The 24,555-nt window shown below is 46.8% G+C and overlaps 2 protein-coding genes across 3 annotated transcripts in view; one reads left to right on the top strand and one right to left on the bottom strand.

The window, feature by feature from the left end:
* LOC311024665 (uncharacterized protein) overlaps positions 1 to 7,695 on the bottom strand; it is an 11,460-nt gene extending 3,765 nt beyond the window's left edge. Inside the window, exons 1-7 of one of the 2 annotated variants that reach the window (XM_084027178.1) lie at positions 7,603 to 7,695; positions 2,639 to 2,699; positions 2,199 to 2,234; positions 1,248 to 1,286; positions 569 to 628; positions 408 to 476; positions 135 to 177 (exon numbers count right to left, since the gene is read on the bottom strand). In XM_084027178.1, the coding sequence (XP_083883304.1) occupies positions 135 to 177; positions 408 to 476; positions 569 to 628; positions 1,248 to 1,286; positions 2,199 to 2,234; positions 2,639 to 2,690 (299 nt within the window). In that variant the 5' untranslated portion in view covers positions 2,691 to 2,699; positions 7,603 to 7,695. Of the gene's footprint in view, positions 1 to 134; positions 178 to 407; positions 477 to 568; positions 629 to 1,247; positions 1,287 to 2,198; positions 2,235 to 2,638; positions 2,700 to 5,374; positions 5,542 to 7,602 lie in introns of those variants that run through there. The other variant, XM_084027177.1, reaches the window with a different exon arrangement.
* On the top strand, positions 6,997 to 24,555 carry LOC311024847 (IgGFc-binding protein-like; the record flags this gene model as incomplete). The annotated part of the gene is made up of 28 exons (XM_084027421.1): positions 6,997 to 7,105; positions 7,209 to 7,259; positions 8,037 to 9,176; positions 9,274 to 9,608; positions 9,694 to 9,960; positions 10,096 to 10,282; positions 10,366 to 10,961; positions 11,039 to 11,486; positions 11,671 to 11,994; positions 12,643 to 12,867; positions 13,078 to 13,274; positions 13,708 to 13,846; positions 15,476 to 16,059; positions 16,241 to 16,808; positions 17,228 to 17,796; positions 17,933 to 18,494; positions 18,599 to 18,798; positions 18,943 to 19,078; positions 19,172 to 19,494; positions 19,572 to 20,136; positions 20,212 to 20,804; positions 20,883 to 21,450; positions 22,119 to 22,666; positions 22,751 to 23,303; positions 23,384 to 23,583; positions 23,710 to 24,078; positions 24,153 to 24,424; positions 24,498 to 24,555. The coding sequence occupies 28 exons, from the start codon at positions 6,997 to 6,999 to the stop codon at positions 24,511 to 24,513; spliced, it is 10,644 nt and encodes a 3,547-aa protein (XP_083883547.1). The 3' UTR covers positions 24,514 to 24,555.

Raw genomic sequence — 24,555 nt, 5'->3', positions numbered from 1 at the left:
TAGGGTTCATTGGCAAGCCGGCAAAAAGGCTGTTACCCGCCAGACTGGTTCTGTCACCTGCAGGCTGACTAAGCGTAAAGTGGAACATGCGTCTCTCAAATATCAACTTTGAAAGTGAAGAAATTTGACCTTACCCTTGCTGCCGATTGTGCAAGTGGCGTCGTACTAACAGTACGGCTGCAAGAAAGAAAAATGGGGGAAAAAAAGGTCAAGGCTCCCCAAGAGAAAACTTCATATTTGTTTAGGTATTGACAGCTTTACGAGGCACACAGCGACTACACAGATCCCAGCCAAGCAGAGGGGCTTTACAACTATACACTAACAGTGCATTTGTCAACTGGAGGACTGAAACAGCCACTATTTCACATGCACTACATTATGTCTGATGCAAAATATAGAACACTTACTGACGATGGCAGCGCCTGAGAGAGTCAACACAGCCACAGCTACAATGATCATGATCATGGTGAACTGATCTAAAAGAGAAAGGTCATGTAAATTATGTACGCAAGTATGATATTATGAATTCTTCATACTTGTTGATGTGTGTTCTAATAACTTCTCTCACCTGGCGTTTCTGTTAGACCCGTAGTTTTATCTGAATCTGGGCTCTGAAGTTCTGGAGTTACTGAAAGTGGGAGAGAGAAGAAGATTTTTCAAACCACCCACATCATTATGTATTAGTTCTACATACAGAAGACAACAATACCACCAAAAGTTATGCATAAATAAATATATGTGCAGGAGCTTGTGTCTGTCGAGGCTTCAGAGGAATCACTGCTCTTTGCAGAAAAGGCTGCTTCCCCGGGAGCCGAACGGCCTCTTCTAAACAGATCTGTAATTCTATCAAATGTCCATCAAAGCGAAGATGAGGAGTGACGGGGGGAGGCATGGAGGGAGAATGAGAATGCCAGTGTTGATTAGCTGACCAACAGGATGGCGGAGATGTGGATGTGTGCATTGGCCTTTTCGCCAGGATCCACGGGGCCCCTCCAGGGAGCTAATTGATTCCATTCAGGGCTTAATGGCTGGTGGGAGGCAACGCCAACAGGAGCCACAGCTCCACACATTACACTGGACTACAGGAACCCACACGATGCTGACTTACTGACAATAATTACAGAGGCCATGCCCTTCACACACTCTCCACTGAACAGCTGCTATAATGGTGTTTGTGGGTGTGATGCAGGAGAAACTGGAACATCCAACTGCCCTCCGATCTACTGGAACAGAGGGAATGCACTCACCTGTTTGCCTGTATAAATCCTCGTCATCTTCAACTGGACCTGTGAAGTAAGGACAAACCAGAGCCCTGTGTGAGCACTTTCAAATAATAACACAGTTCTTCGACTGTACAGTCGTTAGGATATGGACAATGCCCTTAATCTTTTAGCTACACTATTGATTGAGGTTTTAAGTTCAGGACCAAAAGGTCTGAGAGTAAAAAAAAACTATAAACAAGAATCAATATCGTACATGAACAAAACCCATCTGAAAGTCAATAACAAACCTGAAAACAAAAACACCCATTATTTATTATTTATTTGATTTAAGGTTTAATTAGTCATGGACAGTGATCAATATGTAAATGTGATATAAATTGGCAAAATGGCTATAATCCCAGCGACCCTAAAAATACAGGATAAGCGGAAGACAATGGATGGATGGAAAATGGCTATAATAATATTTTGCATCTGTAGTCCACGGGCCGATGTTAACAGGCCAGATGCACCATGAGAAAGTGACCAAAACTGTGAGTAAATAAATGAGGAAGAAACGCCATTAAGCAGAGTAGAGTAGAAGTGAGTAGAAATGTGGAGGTGGTTGCAAATCTACGACCCGGGAGGGTTTGTTTTCTTCTCGTCCAGGCTGATGCATTTACACAATCGTGTTTTCAAGACATTTAGCTTGACGTGAGATGAGCTGACCCTTGACATCGCTTAATTACATGTCAAAGTGGAGACAAGTACAACATACAGGAACCGATGACAGTACCACGAAACATGTGGAAACAAGCCGAGGACAAGGTATAAATAAATACATTAACAACTTAAACGTGTTGTTACATACGGTGGTGATCTCTCAGTTGATTTAAATCTCAAAAAAATAAAAGTCTCTATTGGTCTGACTTCAACTTACATTAAATTACATTTAATTCTTGTTAGTTTTTTTTTTACGGATAAAGATGCATTCCATACCTCCATCTGCAGATCCTTCAACGTCTTCTGAAACAGCTGCAGAACATGGGTATAGAGTTAGAATACTTCCATTATACATTTTTTAAAAGGTTAATCACAATTCAGAATACTGCTACATTCAGAGGACACAACAGCACAAAAAGTATTTGGGCTACCGTGAGTTTCGTGGTTTACTTGCATATATTCTGTGGAGCCAATCTGTCACTCTTGCTATCTTCTATATGCACAGCATGAAGAATATTCTTGCTCATTCTCACCTGTTATTCTTATACATGCGAAGCCTTTTGTTTCACCTTCTCTTTTAGGCGCTTGTATAATTGAAAAGCGAGCGCATAAATCTATGTGCAGTCTCAGGTGAGGAAAACATGCCGGCGCTGGGATGCACAGGCCCTGATTAGATGTTTATCACCTGCAAGCGTCACACAGAGATGAGAACGTACCAGTAGCAGCTGGCAGCAGCAGTAGCAGACACAGGACCAGCAATCGCATCATCTTCAAATGCTGTGGGGAGAGGGGGGGGGGGGCAAACGGAGTTAAAAATATCTGCTATTAATATGCAGCCGTTGATGTGCGTAGAATCTGGGCGTTTTGGTCTCGAGATGGGTGAGATGGAAAGCAGTAATGCTGTCTATTATTGGGTTACTTCCAGGATCATGTACTGCAAGTCAATGGGAAACTGCAATTCTTGAGCCAACAGGTCCGTGCAGTTTTAAACTGGTTTGAAGTATGCATGCATATATAGATTGTAATCTGCGGTGAGGCGGCTCAAGGGCTGGTAAATGACATCGTTATTTCCCATAGTGCTCAGCAGAAAAGCTGTTCTGAGAAATCTGTCACAGTCAGCTTTCAACAAGTGTCGATTCAACATTTTCCCCTCGCTACGCAAAGCCTGGCTGCTTTTAAACAACTTTTTATTTGACCGCTAATTGTATCCTGCTTGGCAACATCCTTGTCAAGCTAATTGGGAAAGAAAAGTGTGAGCTTTATTTCCCATCGACACATACGTTTCCGTCATTTATCTCATGGCAGAAGCCAAGTGATGCACTTACATCTGCGGCAACTTCTTTTTTGGGGGTTATTGTTGTTCTTCGGGAGAAATCTCCCAACTTCCTCATGGCACAGGGCCTGAAACAAACCCTACCTCTGCTCCCAATCACCATCACAGAGATGTGAAACGCAGATGTTCTTAGCCCGCCAAACAAAGCCCCAGCTGTATCCACAATATGAATGGGGATATTTTTAAAATGGGGGAAAAACATGGGAATGACCTCTCTTCTAGTCGAGATCCGGGATGAAGCCTGGTTGGTCAGATTTAGCCCTAAATGTTGGCATGGGATCAGAAACCAATAATCGTTCCATGTGTGATGGTGCACACGGAGGGAACTCTGCCAGTGACTTCTGTGCCAAATGTTATAATTCATTGTTGCCCATGCCCATTGTGTCCTCGCTTCCTTCATAATCGTTAATGACTATGTGGAAAGAACTGATGTGACCCGCATTGTTTAGGTGCACGGCTCTGAGGGACGGCCCCACACACCCACCCTGCACCCCCACGGTGCAGCACTTACGGTTTCCTACTCATTACTACAATTTGAGGAAGTGGATATGGTCGCCGTATGCCGGGTTGGTTCTAATTACCATATTTGGTGAATGGAAGTGAAAAAGAAAGCAGGCGGGGGAGATTAAGACTGGAGAGTCAACAGTACTTAATTCTTCCCATATGATTTTTGACAGTTTTATTAAAGACCTAGGATTCAGGAATCTGGCCATGAGCTGTAATCTCATCTCTGAATGCTGCCGTGGTCGTAAATGAAACTTCCATGTGAGACATGTGTTCCCCCGCAGGGCTGCAGCCAAGTCCACAACATGATTATCTTCATGCTAAATTAGCAGAACAGCATTAGGAACTATTTTTGTTGACTGTATAGGAAAACGATGTTAATCACACAACTGAAGCTGATTGGAGTGTGGGCTGCTCTGGCCTCTTGAATAACTGCAGTAAATCTCCAAACGGCAAACAACCTAAGAAGCTGCGAATAAAATCCCCTTCTGTATCCAATTTGCTTTTCAGAGTCGCTTTGGGTGAAATAATAAGCTGATCCAATTTGGAAATATTTATCAACCCAGTCCACTGCCTCTGTATCAAAATGACTCCTGACGCTTGTATTATTTTTCAAATTGGGTAATATATTCTTGTACATTTGAATGCCAATTGAATTTGCTCTTTAATACCAGACCCAATTTGCAACATATAATAACCAGTGGCTTGGTTATAGAGCAGACGTACCAGCTGACTGCTAGAGATGCAAAGATCATAGCAGGTAAATGGAAGAATTCACTGGAGTGCAGTGATGCAAGAAAGGGGGCATATATACTGTAGGCTGCTGTAGCTGGAGGGTGAATTTGTCTTGTTTTTGTTTCACTCGTTCCGACGCAGCTCTCCACAGACAGGATTAACCCCCGAACCTCACACCTGTCTGGCCAGGCCAGCACAACGAGATCTTGTTTGCCAGGTTTCCTTTTGAATGAGGAACACTCCCCACTTCCAACCCACCCAGTGCAAACTGCATCAACAAAACACACAGAGCTTTACTGCATGTACATAAGCAGGACGACTCGCAGAGACACGGCCGATCTCTTTCTTATCTGCTCGCACTGATAACAGCCCTCTGCTCAACCACTGTGCATCGCTGACAAGACTTTGACACCAGCGATTACAATCGCTAACGCGCAAAGATATTGGAATTGCTGCGGCCTAGAGAGTTCACGGGGAAATAAATACAAGTAACAGAATATGAGAAAAAGGAGAGGGATAATAGCAACACTTTGATTATGGTGCAGATGTGTCACACTAAAAGAGACTTGCTCTAAAAAAACAAGGAGCCCAACAACAAGAGAGAGAAGCGAGTGAGAAAAGGGAGAGAAAAAAAGCACCCAGATCATTTGTTATTCATTGCCATTCAATTTGATAAAAGTGGTAGCTTATTCTGGTTCAGTGAAGAGAGAAAATATTCTTATTGAAATGTTTACTCAACTCTGCCATCCCTACTGGAGCTGTTTATCTAAGTGAGGTTGATGCAAATTCATTCTTTCTCCCTATAACATAACACACTCTGCGGCGCCACTAAAAAGGAAATGGATGATAAAATTAAAATTAAAGCAAAAACTCACGATACCTCAGTTGGTGCCATACAAGAGCGGCGAACAATCCACCATCGGGGGAAAACAACGAGTCTGACAACTGAGCGGTTGTCTTCCGATAGAACTGGTTGGTGGGTGACTTGTTGAGCATCAGGCCAATAGGCCAACAGTGAAACAACTAAGAGGATATGAGAGTGTATCTGACAATAACAGCCGCCTTTGAGACATGTATCCTGCCTCTCTCTCTCTCTCTCTCGCTCTCGCTCTCTGTGTGTGTGTGTGTGTGTGTGTCCTGTGAACACACATGAACGGACAGATATGATTATACAGTGAATCAAAAATGTGGAATTTTCCACCTCGGCCACGAAAAACCAGCAACAACCCGATTGGAGGCCTCACAGAAACCTAGGCACGTACACCTCGGCTTTACTTTTTATCAGATGGAGACAAAGAGGTTTTGTCTGTGTTTTGTTAACAACACTATCACAAGAACCTACTGCAGTCACGCTTTTTACTGTCCTATCCATCTGACACACAGCCTCATAACCCCCCCCTCCCAAAACAAGCAGCACAAGGAAAAGGAAAAAGAGCCCTCTGCAAAGTGGAGATGTAAAGGATTCAACAAATATTTGTTTCCCCTGTTTCCCCTCCGACACTCCCTGGGCAAGCAGTTTGATTAACGACAGCGGAATAACACTTTGTTTGTTTGCTAATGTAACAGGTCAACAAGTTCACTCAGGAGCACACTGAAGGGCATGACAATGGGAGGAAGCAAGAGAAGGGTGCCAGGTCAGATTTAGCTTGTTTCTATTTATTTACACCCTTCTGTAACCTGCTACCTGATGATGATGATGATGATGATGATGAGAAGAAGAAGAAGTCTGCACATTTAAAGAATGGAAGTATTATATCTATGCATTACATTGCTGCCAGCTTTAACCAACAGAGAGGCAGGTGTATTGCAAATGTGCAATTTAAGGTTTTGTACATCCTAACCTTGCGTGACCTTTTACGCAAACTCACCACAAGCCAGTCAGTCACACAGAAGATGAGAGTCAGCGAGTCGTTAACAGGAAAGGCTGCTCGCTGCTGCGTGGGGGCCAACGCGGGGCAACGATCTCTCTCCTACAAGGGAATTCACAGGCACCTCTTGGTGTTCTTTAAGTTCGCGCTTCTGCGGAAAATACCTCGGTGTCAGAACTGCTGTCTCAACGGTTTCCTGTAAAACTACGGGGTTGTGATACTGCTTATCCGTGCTGTTTATAGCTCCGGGAAATGACACTGATGAGGCCTGATGCAGCGATAGGTAGATTGGGTTGGCGATTATATTTATTTGAAGTGGACCGACATGCTAAATAAATAAATAAATAAATAAATAAATAAATAAATAAATAAATAAATAAATAAATAAATAGGCTACATACATAAATAAATAGCATACCGGCGAATTTAATACGGTATCAAGCTACCAGTTAGTGCTAATGTGCGTCACCTGGCAGCCGCATCCCAATTAGGCCGCTAATTGGGGCTCGTTTTGATGGACGCGCGAGCACAGGTGCGCTAACACTGCGCCGTCTCTCCCTCGTTGCTGGCAGCGTGCAGCTCGTTAAAGTACCGCGGTCGGCGTCTTCCTCCCCCCTGGCCCCCAGCCTAGAATATGTCGGGGAAACCGAACCGTTATAGTCGCAGCTGTCACGCGCCGTTGTCCGGTTCCGTTGCCGTGATGCAGTTGGTGCTGCTGCTGCAGGTTTTCCTCCTGGGCCTCGGTGAGTGGTGTGTTTACGGGCTGTTGTTGGCAGGAGGGGCCGAACTCGACCTAATGGTCATTTACACAACGAGTATAACTGGACTGTGCCTTCTCTGCGGCAGGTTATTACTCTCTCACCTGCAACAAGTCTCAACAGCTGCGCTGTCTACTTTGTACCTGTGTACTTTTGAGTGATGCCTGGTGCACGCCTGTGGGGATTAAGATATGATTTATGCACTGCTGAAGGGAAATGTGGTCAGAAAGTGTTGTCTTGACAGATCTTCAGTTTAGAAAACATCATTTTATGTTAAAAAATAGATCCTACACACACAACAAAGATCAATTTGCCTTTTTGTGTTGCAATGATTTTGCTATGAGTAACACACACCTTTTTCTCGTTTCATTTAAGTTTTTACTATTTCACATTGACAACCCATACAAAAGAAGCTCCTGCTAAAAGAGAACATAGTTTTGTTCAAGTACCCTCCTACTCTGAATAATAAAAAGAGAACTCACGTTGTAAATGGGCCGTTGTTCAGTCGTCTCTGCTGGTATGTTGCTCCCAAACCAAGATCCTTGTTATCATGGAAACTGCCAGAGTGAGCGCGGACGTTAATACAGGTGTAACCAGTCAGGAACTAGGAACTGTGCTCTTCATTGGCTGCTGATCTGGTTGAAATCCGACACCGCCGCTCTTATCTCTGACAAAAGTAAACTTTCTGTGCACACCGGGGGAAACTTGCTCTCTGCTCTCAGTAAATAGACGTAATCATTTTAATGGAAGTGCATTGTTTCACTGTCATGCAATCATGAGCTCTCACAGTAGGCTGTCTTTGTTTGTAACTGATCTCCACTTTATGTGCATATTTCCTGCTGTTTGGGATATGGAGGCCTTATTAAAATGGTTGATATTAAATAAAAATAACTACATTTTATATTCTTCTCTGCAGGTCAGTCCATGGCCAGTCCTGGTAGGACGTATTTGATTATGTTTCCCCCTCATAATGATCCAACGGCAAACGTGAGCCACCAAGTAACCATCTCAGCCGCTGGTGTCCCGACCTTGGTCACTGTGGAGGTTCTGGAAAGCAGCTTCGTGCAGAACATCTTCCTCTTTGGCAACCAGTCGAAGAAAATCCACCTGCCGGCATCTGTAGGGATGACCAGCGATCGCTCCTCCTCCCTCCTCAGAGTGAAGGCTGTACAGCCCGTGACCGTCCTCGCCTCGTTCTGCACCCGGACCGCCTGTGACCACAGCCTCCTTCGTGACGTGTCCTCCTGGGGGACCCACTACTATCCCATCACCCCTCACTTCCCCAACCAGACTGCTGTCAGCCAGATGGTGATCACCAGCTCAGACCGGGGGGCGTCGGTGGCTATCATCCTCTCGGGGGACGTGCTCTTCGAAGGCACCCTGCATCTCCGAGATACCGTCCTCATGTTGTCTATAGGGGTGCTGCAGAGCGTTTACCTCCAGAGCAACTCCAGCCTCTCCGGCTCAGAGTTGATCTCCAAAGAAGCCGTCGGCGTGGTGGTTGGTTTTACCTGCTCCAAACACACAGCCGGGGCTTGCGTGCATGGATTTGCAGAACTGAAATCAGTCGCACACTGGAGTTTTGATTACACCGTCCCTCCCTTGGTAAACACGGGAACAAGTTCCAGTTTCCTGTTGGCCATGGCTACAGTCAACTCTGACCTGGATGTCACCGCCAGCACCGGGAGAACCAACGTCTCTCTCGTTGGTGGCCTTATGAAGGTCATCCCAGTCGTGACTTCAAATAAAACCCACATCACGAGTGACAGTCCTCTTCAGCTCGTTTACTTCAGACGTGACAAAGCCCAACGCCCTTTAACTCTCACTGTGCTGCCATCTGTTGATGATATCTGCCGGGCCGTACCCGTGTCGGATTCGGGTGACGTGAGCGAGCAGCCAGCAAACCGAACTCACGCAGAAGATTTAAAGTCCCGAAAGACAAACTTGACTCTGCTGCCTGATAGTGCAGCGTCCAGTTCTCTTCACACAGACATGGATGTGGGATATTATCTGAGCACCATGAACGGGAAACTCAATCCAGCATTGTGTGAGAAAAGTATGTATGAAGGCTTTTTCTTTTTGCTTTGAATGACTTTGCATTACATTTGCACGTTAACATGTAGACACGTACTTGACTTATCTTTCTGTTTCAGCTGCAGCTTCGTGTGAACAGCTGCACTGTGGTCGAAAGCAGAAGTGCTCTATCAAAGATGGAAGACCACTCTGTTCTTTGAAAACTAAGATATGCTCTGCATGGGGCGACTCTAATTACCGCACATTTGATGGAAGAGATTTTGTCCTACAGGGAAGCTGTAATTACACTTTGGCTCAGACGACCTGTCCAGGCTCAAATGCTTCTGTTCCACTGCAGATTAATATAGCCCAGGCATATTTGAACAGTGCAACCGTCTCCACCATCCACACGGTGCAGATAAGCGTCCAGGGCTTTAATATCTCCATAGTTAAAGGAGACAAAAATCGCGTTAGGGTGAGTGTACTCAACTCACTTATGAAAGGTCCACTTTTATGTAGCCGTTCATTAACATTGTCTCTTCTTGCATTTGAACTCTTAGATTAATGGACAGAAGAGGAACCTGCCCCTCAACTTGGGAAATGGCTCCCTGAACTTTTATCCAAGTGGCTCCAGCGTCGTCTTGGACACAACCTTTGGCCTGACTCTGCAGTACGACTGGAAGCACCATCTCCAGGTGGAAGTGGGCCCGGAGCTGTATGGAGGCGTGTGCGGTTTGTGTGGAAATGCTAATCGCAGCTCCTCAGATGGCGCCGTTGTGTCTAATGGCTCCAATGCAACCGAGACTGTGGATTTTACCCTCCCATGGGTAGTGGACAGTGACGAGGGCTCCTGTATTGAAGATTGCAGTGAAGACTCATGTCCAGCGTGCACTCAAAGCCAGACTAAATCATTTCATGGCATTAAAGGCGACTCCCTACGCGTTGGGTGCGCTCTGCTGCAGACGAGCAGCGGCCCTTTTGCAAATTGCCACCCGTATATTGATCCTGCGCCATTCTTCCGTAGTTGTGTGAACAACCTGTGTGTCAACAAAGCCGCCTCGTCCCCGTGCAGGATCTTGACGGCCTACGCCAACACCTGCCAGAGGCTCTCGGCCAAAGTCCAAAACTGGAGAGCCATCTCGGAGTGCCGTGAGTTTTAATGATGTCTTTATAGTAAATCATAATGTGGTTTTGCTGAAATGAAATGCTAAGAGTATTTTGCTCTTTCCCAGCTATGGTTTGTCCTATGAACAGCCACTATGAGCTCTGTGGTTCAGCCTGCCCTGCCACCTGCGGTAACCCCGCGGCCCGGAGTAATTGCACCCTGCCCTGTGTGGAATCATGCCAATGCAACAGGGGATACCTGCTGAGTGGTGGGAAATGTGTACCACATAGCAAGTGTGGTTGTCTTCACCAAGGTTCCTACTATCGTCCCATGGAGACCTTCTGGATGGACAAACATTGCCAGGAGAAATGTGTCTGCCAGCCGAGCTCCAAGAAGGTCGTGTGTTCTGCGTCTCACTGCCAGGAAGGGAAAGTGTGCAAAGTTCTGAACGGAGCCCCGGGCTGTCATGTGGACGGGCCTGGGCTGTGCATTGCCAAAGGAGACCCACATTATACCACCTTTGACGGGCAGAACTTTGACGTGTATGGCAATTGTACTTACTTGCTCACTTCCAACTGTCCCTCCGAGGGGGACCGGAAAGGCTTCAGCGTAGAGGTCCAGAACCAGAGGGAGGACGCTACAAATGTTTCCTTCCGGCGTATAAAAATGCTGGTGTCCGGTTATTCCATTGAGATGTCAAATGATTGGAGAAACAGGATTATGGTAGGTTCATTTATTTTCTGCAGTTCATGTAGACATTTTCTCCACTTGCATTGTTAACATTATTCCACTTGTTTCAGGTAAATGGTCTCCTGATGCGACTTCCGTTTGCGTTGAGCCGAGGAAAAGTGAAGTTCTACATGACCGGACTCTCAACGTGTATAGAGACTGACTTTGGCGTCGTCGTAACCTATAGCTCTGATGTCCTGACTGTTGAAATGCCACAGATCTACTCTGGTAATCTCTGTGGCCTGTGTGGCAACTTTAATGCCGATCCAGAAGATGATCTGATGCCCGATGATGAATCTGATATTGCTCAGTCCGTTAGATATTGGAAAACCAGCAGTGAGCATGACTGTGTGGATGTGCCAATAAACACACCAGGGTGCAATTCACAAGATATGGCACTTTATGAGGGAAAGGATTTCTGTCTAATGTTGCTGGATAAGGGGGGAGCGTTCCAGAGCTGCCACAATACTGTTGATCCACAGGATTTCTACCATAAATGTGTTCATGACCTCTGTTACAGTAACCAGAGTCTGTGTCAGATTCTGGCCAGCTATGTTGCTGTGTGCCAAGTAATGGGAGTAATGGTGGCTGAATGGAGGGCTCCCAACTTTTGTAGTAAGTAACCATGGCGAAATGTCATATTTGTGTACAGAATATGAATATTTTAATGATACTTTTTTTTTTTTCTCTCTCTCCCCTACAGAGATCTCCTGTCCGACTCATAGTGAATACCGCCTGTGCTCCAGTCACACATCTGAGTGTGGAGAAAACTCAAGTCCTCAAGCAGCAAAATGCAAAGAGGGCTGTTTCTGCAAACCTGGGTTTTTCCATAGTGGCGGTGTGTGTGTGCCAAACTCTGAGTGTGGCTGCATTTACAATGACGTTTACTATGAAATCCATGAGAACTTCTACCCAGACGAGCGCTGTCGGCTGCACTGTGTCTGCGTGGGCCACGGCAGACTGCAATGTACCAACCACACGTGTCCAGTCGGAACCAAGTGTGGCATCCAAGACGGCCAGAGGGCGTGTCAGGCCTCACCACCTGTCAAATGTACAGTGATGGGTGGAAGACACTTCAGGGGCTACGATGGCCATAGCTTTGACTTTAACATGGGAGGCTGCCGTTACGTTCTATCCCAGGATTGTGACGAGGACGAGTCTCATCCTGCTGTTACTATCCAGCGAGGACAACTGCACCTCAGAGTCCATGGAGTGAACCTGTCTCTGGAGATGGAGCATGTGGGAAAAGTCAAGGTAGGCGGTTGCACATTTACATTCACATTTACATTTACACACATTTACAAAGTGTGCCTTGCTTGCAACTTTAACATTTGCGTTTTCCAGGTTGACGGTGTTTTGAGTGGTCTTCCTGTCCAGCTGGATCACGTCGCAATACTGCATGCTGGCCTGCTGACTCGCGTTGTTATAGAAACGGGGGTTGTTGTCACTTATGGAGGGCCTGATCTGATACAAATAGCGATCCCTGCCTCCCATGGAAAAATGTGTGGCCTGTGTGGAAACGTCAGTGCTGTTGCTACGCATGACAAACTTGGCCTGAATGGCAGCCTCGCAAGTGATGTTTCCATCTCTGCACCTTCCTGGTCACTTTCCCCACCGGGAACTAACTGTTCTGAAAAATGTCAACTCTGTTCCGAATGCAACGCTACCATGGCAGCTAGATTTGCCTCCGATAACCTCTGTGGCATGCTGCTTGCTCCTGCAGGATCATTTAGTGGCTGCCACTCCGCTGTAGACCCTGAGCCCTTCTATCAGAGCTGTGTGAATGACTTGTGTCTGTCCAACGGGAATGAAGAATTGTTTTGCAGTAGTTTGAGACAATACACGTTTGCATGCCAGGAGGCAGGAGCTGAGGCCAAAGCATGGAGGGGTGATCGGTGCTGTGAGTATCATTTATCTTGCTTCTTGGGTAGATGTGGTGTTTTATCATTCTGTTATGGTGTGCCAGTGCATGTAAATCATACAGGTCTGCACACGTTCTCCTCTTGTACTATTAGAACTCCGGCAAGCTCTATAGAGTAAAGTTGCCAGATTGATGTAAGGCAAGCTGGACTATGAACTTTTTTTTTTTTTCCATCTCCCCCTCCCACAGCGCTCTCATGCCCTGAAAACTCTCACTATAATATATGTGTCGGTGCGTGCCCCGAGTCCTGTGGTATTTTATCCGATATCGCCTGCCCGTGGGCCTGTTATGAGGGATGCCAATGTGAGCCTGGATACATGCAGAGCACAAATGGCTGCGTCGAGGCTGAGAAATGTGGTTGCTTCTACCTTGGGCACTACTATGAGGTGAGTAGCTATACAGCATTTAGCTTATACCAACCACCGTTTACATTTTCCCTTCATCCTGGCAATTTATTTAGGATTTTTCATAATCCAGTGGAAGTATAAATTGTTATGATCTAAATATTGCAGCCTTGCTTACTTGATGAACCTATTCTTTCACATGCATGTTATGACAAATGTACATGTGACCCGACTGCAGGTGCAGTTATAAACATGTTGTCACAGTTGAGATGAACAAGCGACATGCCCTAGTTATTCCACTGTTAACACTTTGACTCATTAATGCTTTAGCCAAACGTGCCTGTCTCACCAGTGTGATACATGACTAATCACACAATCCTAGGCCTCCTTGTTTTCCTGGGTTGTTTGTTTGCTCTGTTTCTTTTTAAAGAATGGTTGGGTAACATGCACCAACCGTGACTCATGTTCTCTGCAGATCGGTGAGATCTCGTGGGCTGGGGGGTGCTCCGAGCGCTGTAACTGCTCTGCCAATGCCACCATGTGCTGCGAGGCAGCCTCGTGCCCCGAGGGGGAGAGCTGCACCCTTAACGATACTTGGGGCTGTGCAAGGAAAGGTAGGCTCAGCTGGTTCTGCTGGGTTGGGTGACATTTCCCTCACAGGCTAACTGTCACTCAGCTGCACCACGAGACAGACCTTCTTCTTGCATTATCAAATATTATGGCACTTTATTTTTCTGCCGGAGCTGTTTTGCGACCTCATGCATAGAATATGGGTGCTTTCTCAGTGTCCTGTAATTTTACCTAAAACGAGGTTCAGCCCCCACGCCTTTGTCCCTCTTTGCCTGGGGGCTAGAGCATGATTGCAATGCTTGTCAATCATAAGATGTAATGCATCTCTTATTATTTTCTTGTCCTCCAGAGAAGCCTTTGCCATGAAATTGAAATGTGATGCATTACAAATAATGTTTGTTTACATGTCTTTCCCTCCAAATAAGGCAGTGTTTACTTCTGACTATTGAATGCTTGCCCTTTAAACTCAAAACGAGCACATTTGCATTCTATATCTACAGAAGTTGTTTCATAAAGGCGGTCTTCTGCACAAACTGCCATTGATCTGGTACTTTCTTGCCATATTTTTTATTTTCAGATTCTAAAATGTGTGAAACTGGAGAAACTTCAAAACACGAATGTCTGCAAAGCCAGTGTTGGGTACTGGGAGGCGCCCACTTCTACACTTTTGATGGAAAGGTGTATGAATTCCTAGGAAACTGCACCTACACGCTGCTCCGTATGGCGAATGACACCAGTGAGAATGGGACGTTTTGGGTCGGCGTACAGAAAGACAGGACCTCTAACGAGGCTTCCTCTCTTAAAGCGCTTCATGTCAAAGTGGCTAAAGACAATATTACAATCTACAGAGGGGAAAAAGGCTATGCTTGGGTAAGTTTGAGTAAGGAAACCGGTTTCATCACCATTTTATCCTGTTTCAGTCAGTTTTATTTCACTTCATATAGATGCATGAAACTACAGGTTTTCACCACAACGTTGCATAAAAATGCATTCTATACACGTTTGTGCTCTCTCTGCAGATAAATGGTGAGAAAAGGCTACTACCTGTGACTCTACAGCTTGGACTTGTCAAGATATATCGGAGTGGCATGTTTGTTGTTGTGGATACTAGTCTGGGCATCCAGATTAAGTATGACTGCTCTCATATTGCCACCATCCTCCTCTCTACTACAACACAAGTCGGTGGCATGTGTGGGAATAATAATGGCATCGGAGAAGATGACCTTAGGACCCCACAGGGCGAGGCAGTCGACGCTACCACCTTTGGCTGGAGCTGGAGAGTTCCCGATCAGGACGCTCGGTGCACAGCAGATTGTGGCGACGCATGCCCACGGTGTTCCATCGAGCAGCTACTGAAGAAAGATGTAGCCAGACGATGGATCTCCATGCACGAGTACATTTGGTCACCACATAATCCGTTCTACCACTGCCAGCAAGTTGTTAACGGCATATCTGCAGCTGTGAGCATGTTTGACCTGTGCTCTAGTAACGACACACAGAGGGTCTTCTGCCCCATCCTGGAGGCCTACACTGCAGCCTGTCAACAGGCCCAGATCCAGATTGAAGAGTGGAGGAATAGCACCTTCTGCTGTAAGCTGTTTTTTTTTAAATGTTTTTATTTAATGTCCCTTCAAACCACCACATAAATGACTGTTTTCATTCTCTCCCGTCAGCCGTTTCCTGTCCGCTGAATAGCCATTATAAGTCCTGTGGCTCTGCCTGCCCTGCAACCTGCGAGGACCCATTCCATACAAGACCCTGCACCCTGGCTTGTGTGGAGACCTGCCAGTGTGACCCAGGGTTCGTCCTGGATGGTGACACCTGTGTGCCAAAGTCCCAGTGTGGCTGCGCTCACAATGGCAACCGTTACCACAGCAACCAGACTTTCTGGGCTGATGAGGACTGTACTGTACGGTGTGTATGTGAACCTGACACCCACCAGGCGCAGTGCCGCGTTGATTCTTGTGGCCCTGATGAATATTGCGGCCTCCAATATGGAGTAAAAAGTTGCGTGCCGCACCCCCAGCAGGCGTGCATGTACACTCCTCATCACATAGTCACCTTTGACCAGCATGATTATGATTTGCATGGCACCTGTCGGTACCAGTTAGTGGGCATGTGTGGACAGAAACGAGGCCTTGATGTCATTCAGGTTCACGTGCAGACCGATGGCCACCTAGAGTCAGCAGTCAATGTCCTGGTCAATGTGAGTGGTGTGCTGCTGGAGCTAAACAGCAAAAACAGTAAGAACATAGAGGTGAGTACTAATATCCTCTTGTTGCTGTTTGTATTTATTCTGCTAGTGTAATTTTTGACACTGCAATAGCTCATAAATAAATCATCTGATAATGTAACTAGATGTAAGCAAGATTACTTTTGACAAGTGTTGCCCTGTGCTGACCTTTTTTTTTTAAATGCAATTCTGGCCCCCCCTACAGGTCGATGGTGTCAAGAGGAACATGCCCTATTACTTCAGCCATGCTGCACTGGTTTTCTCTTTAGAGCTGCACACTTACATCAACACAGATATGGGCTTTGAATTGAGTCTCAGCAAAGAGGGCATAGTTAGGATTAGCCTCTCCAGTAAATATGTTAACGCTACTTGTGGCCTGTGTGGCAACTTCAACGCTGATCCTGCAGACGACCTGGTAGCAAATAGCCCAAAGGAGCATCTCAGTCCAGAGCGTTTTGCAAAAGCTTGGAGAGTTGGGGAGAATCCTTGGTGTGTGGAGGGCTGTCTTGGAGGAAGTTGTCCAAAATGTTCATCCGAGCGTCTGGCCCGCTTCTCTGACCCAGAGGCTTGTGGGAAGATTCTGGAGGTTAATGGACCATTCCGACACTGTCATGGCAAAGTGGACCCCTCCAGCTTTCACAAGCGCTGCGTCGCTGACCTGTGTCTTCATGGAGGTCTGAATCCTGCACTGTGTCACTCCCTGGCAGAGTATACCGCCGTCTGCCTTTCCCACAAGGCTACGGTTTATGCCTGGAGGAGTCCTGGATTCTGCAGTGAGTGTTAATGTGCTCTCGGCTCTGTTGTGCCAGTGAATTAAATTAATATCCTCCTACAATTGTAACTGTGCTGTTTGGAGTTCAGCATCATTGCACGCCAAATGAAATATGGAATTTGCAGATGCCTGTGCAGCATTTTCATCATGTTTAGATTGTTTGATATTGATCATGCAACATGAGGGAAAGAGAATGGAGGGTATGTGCATAAAAGTCACACATGCACTTGAAGTATCTACTGAAAGTGTTGGTGTAAAATGTAGTATGGTGAGCTGTGAATCATATTGGTATTGAGGCCATAACCTCCCAGGTGCTATTGGACCACTAGATGGTACTAATGCATCACTGGTCAACCCAAACCATGGCAGCATTTTCCTGTCTTCCTGTCCTAAGCGACTGATGTCTCTGTGTCTCTCCAGGCCCGTCCTGTCCCTCCGGTAGCACTTACAACACGAGTTCTGCCTCCGTCCACCTCTGCCTCGGCTGGCACAACGACACGGTCGAGATGCCTCCGAACACTGGGGAGAACTGCCTCTGTGACGCAGGTTCAGTTCACAGTGGCAGCGTCTGTGTCCGTGACGAAAACTGTGGCTGCTTTCACCGTGGAGAATACCTCAGGGCAGGAGAGGAGGTGTTTACGTGTGAGCAAAGCTGTTTATGTCACGCTGGGGGACACACGACTTGCCGTAATGTCTCCTGTGGAGAGGATGAGGAGTGTAAGCTTATTAGGGGTGTTCAAGGTTGCCGCCCCAAACCCAAAGTAGCACGCTGCTCTGTTGATGGATCCCAATACACCACGTTTGATGGACAGGCATTTGAATTTCACGGTTCATGTAACTACACCCTGGTGCAGACGTGCCTCCATAAAGCGGATGCGGAGCCTCTTTTCATCGCCGCACAGGGCGACCATAGTGAGGGCAGGCAGCTCTACCTGCAAGTCAATAAACTGTATTTTAGGATGTCAACAACTTTTCCTGGAAAAATTGAGGTAATGATTTCACAGCCTTCAACATGATTGATAGTTCATCTCCCAGCATGCACTGTAATTTTTTTTTTTTTTTTTCAGTATACACATACTGCAAGGTATGTTTTTAAAATGATTGTTTTTGAATTATTTCACCTAGGTAAACGGCGTCTACGAAAACCTGCCGTTCTCCCAAAACAACGTTACTGTTCATGAGAAAAATGGGCAGATGACCATCAAGACGCCACAGTCAGTTGAGCTCATATCAGACCTACAAAACCACATCCTGGTCAAGATCCCCGACATTTACCGCCAGACCATCTGTGGACTTTGTGGGAACTACAACGATGATCCCTCAGACGACCTGCAGCTGCCCAACGGCACCGCCATCTCTGACCCCGACATTGTCGGGTCCTCGTGGAAGTTGTTTGATACTGAAACATCCTGCAGCGACACGTGTGACAGCACCTGTCAACTCTGCCGCACCCCCATGCCCGAGTACACCTCTGACCAGTACTGTGGCGTCCTCACCCATCCCGGGGGACCATTCTCCTCTTGTCACCATTTAGTGTGCCCTCGGAAATACTACTCCCTCTGCATGGAAAGCCTTTGTGTTGCGAAGGGCCGACGCCGGGCCCTGTGTGACGCACTGAGGGCCTATGATGCAGCCTGTAAGGAGGCAGGGGCGATGGTCGACCTTTGGATGAATACTACGGGCTGTGGTAAGTCTCTGTACAGTGTTGAATTATGTTTTTATTGAACATAATTAAAATGCCTAATTATTGCAGTAAAATGTCGTACTGATAAAATGTGTTTTATTTTACAGCTTATCGGTGTCCTCAATTCAGTCACTACAGTCGGTGTGCCAATGCTTGTTCCTCGCTGTGTCCTGAGATCAGCCGGTCGGTGCCGTGCCCCAGAGACTGTGAGGAAGGTTGCCGGTGTGATGCTGGACACCTTTACGACGGCCATGCCTGCTTAGCAGCGGAGCAGTGTGGCTGCGTACAGGACGGGAGGAGGTTTAAGGTCCGAATTAAACCTACACGTTTATTTGAATCAGACAATGCTTGCAATCTTTTTTTAAGAATCTTCTGTTTTTATTATTACTCCTTCAATAAGCACATTCCAATATTGTTTTATTGACTCCTTTCGTGTTACTTCTCTTTCCAGGCCTCTGAGAGCAAACTGCTACAAAACTGTACTGTTAACTGCACCTGTGGGCCTCCTCTCGTCTGCGAGCGACACTCATGTCCTGCACTGCACAGTTGTATAGTTTCAGATGGAAGCGTGAGTTGCCACAAGGATGGTGAGCATTTAAATTAAAGCACCATATTTTTAGATACTATCTTTATTAGTTTTCATGTAGTTAAATTACAATGACTTCTCTTTTTCTTTTTAGTGGAGCGAGACCCAGATCCTTGTGAGGGAAAATGTGAGGAAACGGAGACCTGTTATCTGAGCGATGGTCTACCGGTCTGCGAGAGCCATCGGGGTTTGTGCTGGGCCTGGGGGGGCCAGCACTACCACACCTTTGATGGGCTGGACTATGACTTCGAGGGTACATGCACGTATCTGCTCACAGCCAGCAAAGGGGCGGCGTGTGGCCTGACTCCCTTTAGTGTGTCCAAGAAGAACCTTGAAGCTGCATCCTCCTCAGCGATGATCACTGTAACGGCTTACGACTTCATCATCCAGCTCGCTAGTGAAATCGGCCGCATACATGTAAGTTAACGTCAGTTATTGACAGAGCTGCTCAGGTTTTACTTCCATCACTAATGAGTCTCCTCCTTATGTTTCAGGTTAACGGTCAGGTGACGGATATTCCTGTTAGTTTGTTGCAGGGTAAGATCCAGGTCTCTTATAACGAGGGCAAAGCTCTTCTGACAACTGACTTTGGTTTGCATGTAGTTTTCGATTGGGCCTCCACTGTTGTTGTTGCACTGGACCCAAACTACAAGGGCAAAGTGCACGGACTGTGTGGCAACTTTAACGGCAATCCTCGAGATGAGTATCCTGAACCTGCGCCCGGTTCCCCTCCCGTTAACACCAGTGTGGAGTTTGCTCAGGTTTACCGGCTCTTTGATGGGAACCATACCTGTTGTACTGGCTGCAAACTGGATGAGCCGACGTTGCAAGCAGATGCTGCGTCTAAGGCGACTGATGACCGGAGACCATGTGCAGTGCTCGTGGATCAGAAGGGTCCGTTGGCCCACTGTCATCGTAAAGTCCATCCAGACTCCTTCTATAATAGTTGTGTGGTGGACCACATGCATAATGGTGTGCCAAAACTTCCTCTCGACCGGGCAATAAATTCATATTCCATCGTTTGTGAAGAAGCCAGTGATGGCAATGAAGTGACGGATGGTGAGTAGTTGTTATTGTGCAGTTATTTTCTACTGTGATTGAATCTCTAAATGACACGGCAATAAATAATTTCAGATGCGCACTGTCCACCGAACAGCCACTTCAAGACCTGTGGCTCAGCCTGCCCTCCGACCTGTGAGTCAACTTCCCACATCTGTAACAAGATCTGTGTGCAGGGCTGCTTCTGTAACCCTGGTTTCATTAAGAGTCACGTCGGCTGCGTGCAGCCACATGAGTGTGGCTGCACCGACTCCCAGGGCAAATACCACAACCTCAACTCGGCTTTCTGGATACCGGACGACTGTGGTCAGCTCTGTGTCTGTGGACCGGCCTCTGGAGAGGTCCACTGCCGGCCAGCCCAGTGCCCCGGAGGGATGGTCTGCAGGCAGCTACAGCACAAGAGAGTGTGTGAACCTGAAAACACCCACAACTGTACCGTTGTTACTGGGCTGCATTTTACCACCTTTGATGGGCATCATTTTGACTTTAGAGACAGTTGTGCGTATTATTTGGTTCAAACAAAGGCCCACATAACTGCACTAACACCATTCAATATCACCATCTCTGATGCAAGTTGCAACAAAAGGCTTTTTTATAGTCTTGATTTAACACTCTCCATCTATGGTCTGGAGGTGGCGGTGAGAAAAGATGAGCCAGGGAAGGTTTTGGTGAGTACTTTTTGTTATTTATAGTTTTCCAAAATGAACCACTACGTAATTTGAATGTGCCCTGTTTTTCTTTCTCAGTTTGATGGACTGTATAAGCCTTTGCCATACTCTCACCTGACGGGCCATGTAAACGCCTACCGCACACCTTCATCCATCATCATCCACACTGATGTGGGATTACAGCTGATAATCTACAACACCGGCACACTAATGGTCGTCCTCCCCGGCGGTTATGGCTCTGCTGTCTCTGGTCTCTGTGGGAATGCCAACGCCGACTCGCTTGACGACCTGATGATGCCCAATGGCGAACTTGCCCAGAATAGGCTGGAGTTTGCCCACAGCTGGAGGTCTCTGGGAGCAGAGGCCTGCAGGTCCAACTGTTCCTCCAGACCTAAGCGCTGTCCTGTGGAGGCGCAGAAGCTTTTTGAAGGCAGTGATTTTTGTGGGGTGTTGATAAATGAGCTCGGGCCATTTGCAGACTGTGCCTTGGTGTTGAGTCCCAAGCATTACTTCCACAGCTGTGTAACAGATTCCTGCTCTTATAACGGACACTACTCGGCACTCTGCAATTCCATTGCATCTTATGCTGCCGCCTGCCAAGCCGCTCAGCTGCCCGTCAGGCATTGGAGGAGTGACACCTTTTGTGGTGAGTATGTGGTTGTTGCTAATTGGTTAGCTTTTATTTCCCTTTAACACCTCACAGCTGAACATGGTGTCCACCCTCACGGACTCTTAATGTTTATTTAATACGTCTTTCCGGCTTTTAAAGCTGTGGAATTGGCAAGTGCTTGAGAGCTTTCTGGTTGACCTTCAGGCTTTCATGAACATTTTATACAAGGCAGCAATCATGCAAATTTTGTGTGAGGGGACCCATAATAGCCCATGATCCATAACACTACTAATATGAATGGGGATGACGGAAGAAGCTTGAAACAGCGTTGACTAGTGTATTATAACCAAGTTTACATGTATAAAACTAATTTACTATGCAGATTATGTCACAACAATCAAATATTTATCTGATTTGACTGGACAGCAATACCATGCCTATTAGTGCAAAGGCTCAAAGTGTGAAATGTGCTCACTTTGCATTGTGATGCCCTCAGACATTTACAATCTGAAAGTCAGTAATAGCACGGGAGATATTTTGGATGGACCTACGTGTGGGGGGAAAATAACTTCTAGGATGAAAATATGTTCCTTCTTTATGTAGAATAAATAAGATGTGTATTTTTATGAAGCAGTGGTTCATTTATTAAGTTTTGTGATTTTTGTTAAGTTGACATAAGACATATTTGTCCTCTCCCCCCCCAGGTATGTCATGCCCTAAGAATAGCCACTATGATCTCTGTGGACCTCGATGTCCTGTCGTGTGCCTCGGACTCTCCTCCCCAGCAAACTGCAGTGGGGGATGTGAGGAGGGCTGCCAGTGCGACCCTGGCTACGTCCAGAGCGATGGCCAGTGTGTGCTGGTTTCTGACTGTGGCTGCATCCACGAGGGACAGTATCGCCCCGCTGGCCACTTCTACTCTGAGGAACGCTGCCAAAAGTGCAACTGCAGAAGAGGCGAAGTGACCTGCAGCCCCATGGAAAACTGCTCAGGAAAGCGAGGCCTCACCTCGCAGTACGGGGTGTGTCAAGTGTTTGCTGGCTTCGGCTACATCACTCTTGATGGGGTTGTTCTGCCTCATCATGGAGCTTGCACTTATGTAGTGTCCGCATTATCCTCTAAAGCCATGCAGGACCATACGCTGCTACTTAGCTTTAAAAAGGATGGAAATGGCACTTTCACAATCAGTAGACTAGTATTTCGTTCATCAATGGAAGTGTCCGTTGACCCTGAAACTATGTGGAAAATACAAGTACGTTTTCTATCTTTTTAATTTTGTGTTTAAAGATGCTCTTCCTAAAAATGTTGCAGCAGTAACCGGTCTCCGTGCTTTCAGGTGAACGGAGAAGACCGCAGAGTGCCTTTTGACAACGGAGAAGTTAAAGCGTACCAAGTTGGCAGCAGACTGCTTATCGTCACACCATCCGGGGTGGGAATCGACTTGTCCTCCACCCAGTACCTCCGATTAACTGTACCACAGGTATACGAGTCCACGGCTTCGGGGCTCTGTGGGAACTTCAACGGGGACAGATATGACGACATGAAACTGAGAAACGGCCGCCTTGCCAAAAGCTTTGCCGAGCTCCTGCACAGCTGGACAGCAGCAGCTCCTGGGCAGCGTTGCACCGACACTTGTGGGAGAGAGTGTAATGAGTGCAGGCTGTCCTCATCGGACGCCTTGATCTGTGACATCATGTTGATCAATAGTATTGAATTCCATCATTGCTGGAGCAGTGACGTGGATCGCACAATTTACACACTTATGTGCATGAGGGCAGTCTGTGCGGGGGCAGGGCACACGGCCGCGTGTCTGGCACTAGAAGCATATTCTGCAGCCTGCCGGGCAAAAGGAATACCGGTAGGAGCGTGGAGGGAAAACACCCCTTGCTGTAAGTGAATCATTTAGATCCCCATTCAAATGAAGTGTATGTTATCCAACATAAATCTTTTGTGTTTTGTACCATTTTAGCACTCCAGTGTCCTGACCGCAGCAGCCCAAGGGCGTGTGTCGACTCCAGCTCCGACTCGTGCCCCGCTCTGCTCCAGCCTGGTGCTCCCGCAGCCAGCTGTTCAGAAGGCTGCGAGTGCCACAATGGAAATGTGTTTGATGGGAATGAGTGTGTGCCTTACAGTCAGTGTGGGTGCGTTCATCAAGATATGTATATCAAGGTACGTATACAAGCTCAATACAGACAGGAAATACTTTGAATATTCTCAAGGGAATTTGTTATTACCTTTTTTAATGCTCGCATGGAATATTTCAGCAACTGCAGAATTTGTTTGTCCTCTTCTTAGATGGATGAGCAGTTGTACACGGAGGACTGCACTCAGAGATGCTGGTGCCACCCTTTGGGTGGGGTGTTGTGTGAGGATGCCGGTTGCAGTCCGGGGCAGCAGTGTGCTCTGAGGAATGGGTCCTGGGCCTGTCGTGACAGACCTGAAGTCTGTGAGCTTAGAGGCAGCCTCCAAGTCTCCACTTTCAGTGGGCAGCAGCTGAGCTTGGAACCTCGGTTGTGTTACAGTCTCATGTCCCTCTGTGACGAGGAAAGCACCGACTGGTTCAGCCTGAACTCTTACTATGGACCCTGTGATGGCAGGCTCGTCACCGTCTTTCAAATCCTCCTGCATGGATCATCACTAACCATACAGGAAGGCACAGTGAAGGTATAACTCAAAGGGTTTCAATGGCCAGACAAACTTATTTTGAAACTGTTCTGACTGTCTGTTTGACTCCACAGGTGGATGGACACGCCGTGTCCCTCCCTTACCTCTTGCCATCAGGGGAGTCCCTGACATCTGGTGTGAACCAGGACAAGTCGGAGGTCATAGTGACCCTGAGGAGACATGCTGGGATGGAGTCGGAACTGGAGATGGAGATTGGCGTTACCATGGTGACAGTGAAGGTCCCTCTCTTGTACTCTGGCAAATTATGTGGTCTCTGTGGAAACCTCAATGACCTCCACTCACACAGTTCCGTCAGGTCCTGGGTTCTCCACGGTTGTCCTGGCTGGTAAGTGTTTATTACGTTAAATAAATTCATGTACATGTAAATATGTATAATGAATATTTTTCTCTTTCCGCAGTGGCTTCACTGGATGATGACTTTGTATTGTTTCATATTTAAATACATAAACAATTCAA

Source organism: Eutrigla gurnardus, assembly GCF_963514095.1.
Source record: "Eutrigla gurnardus genome assembly, chromosome: 14".
Lineage (NCBI taxonomy): Eukaryota > Metazoa > Chordata > Actinopteri > Perciformes > Triglidae > Eutrigla > Eutrigla gurnardus.
The sequence above is the reverse complement of the archived record's forward strand: the minus strand, read 5'-3'. Positions and strand labels throughout refer to the sequence as shown.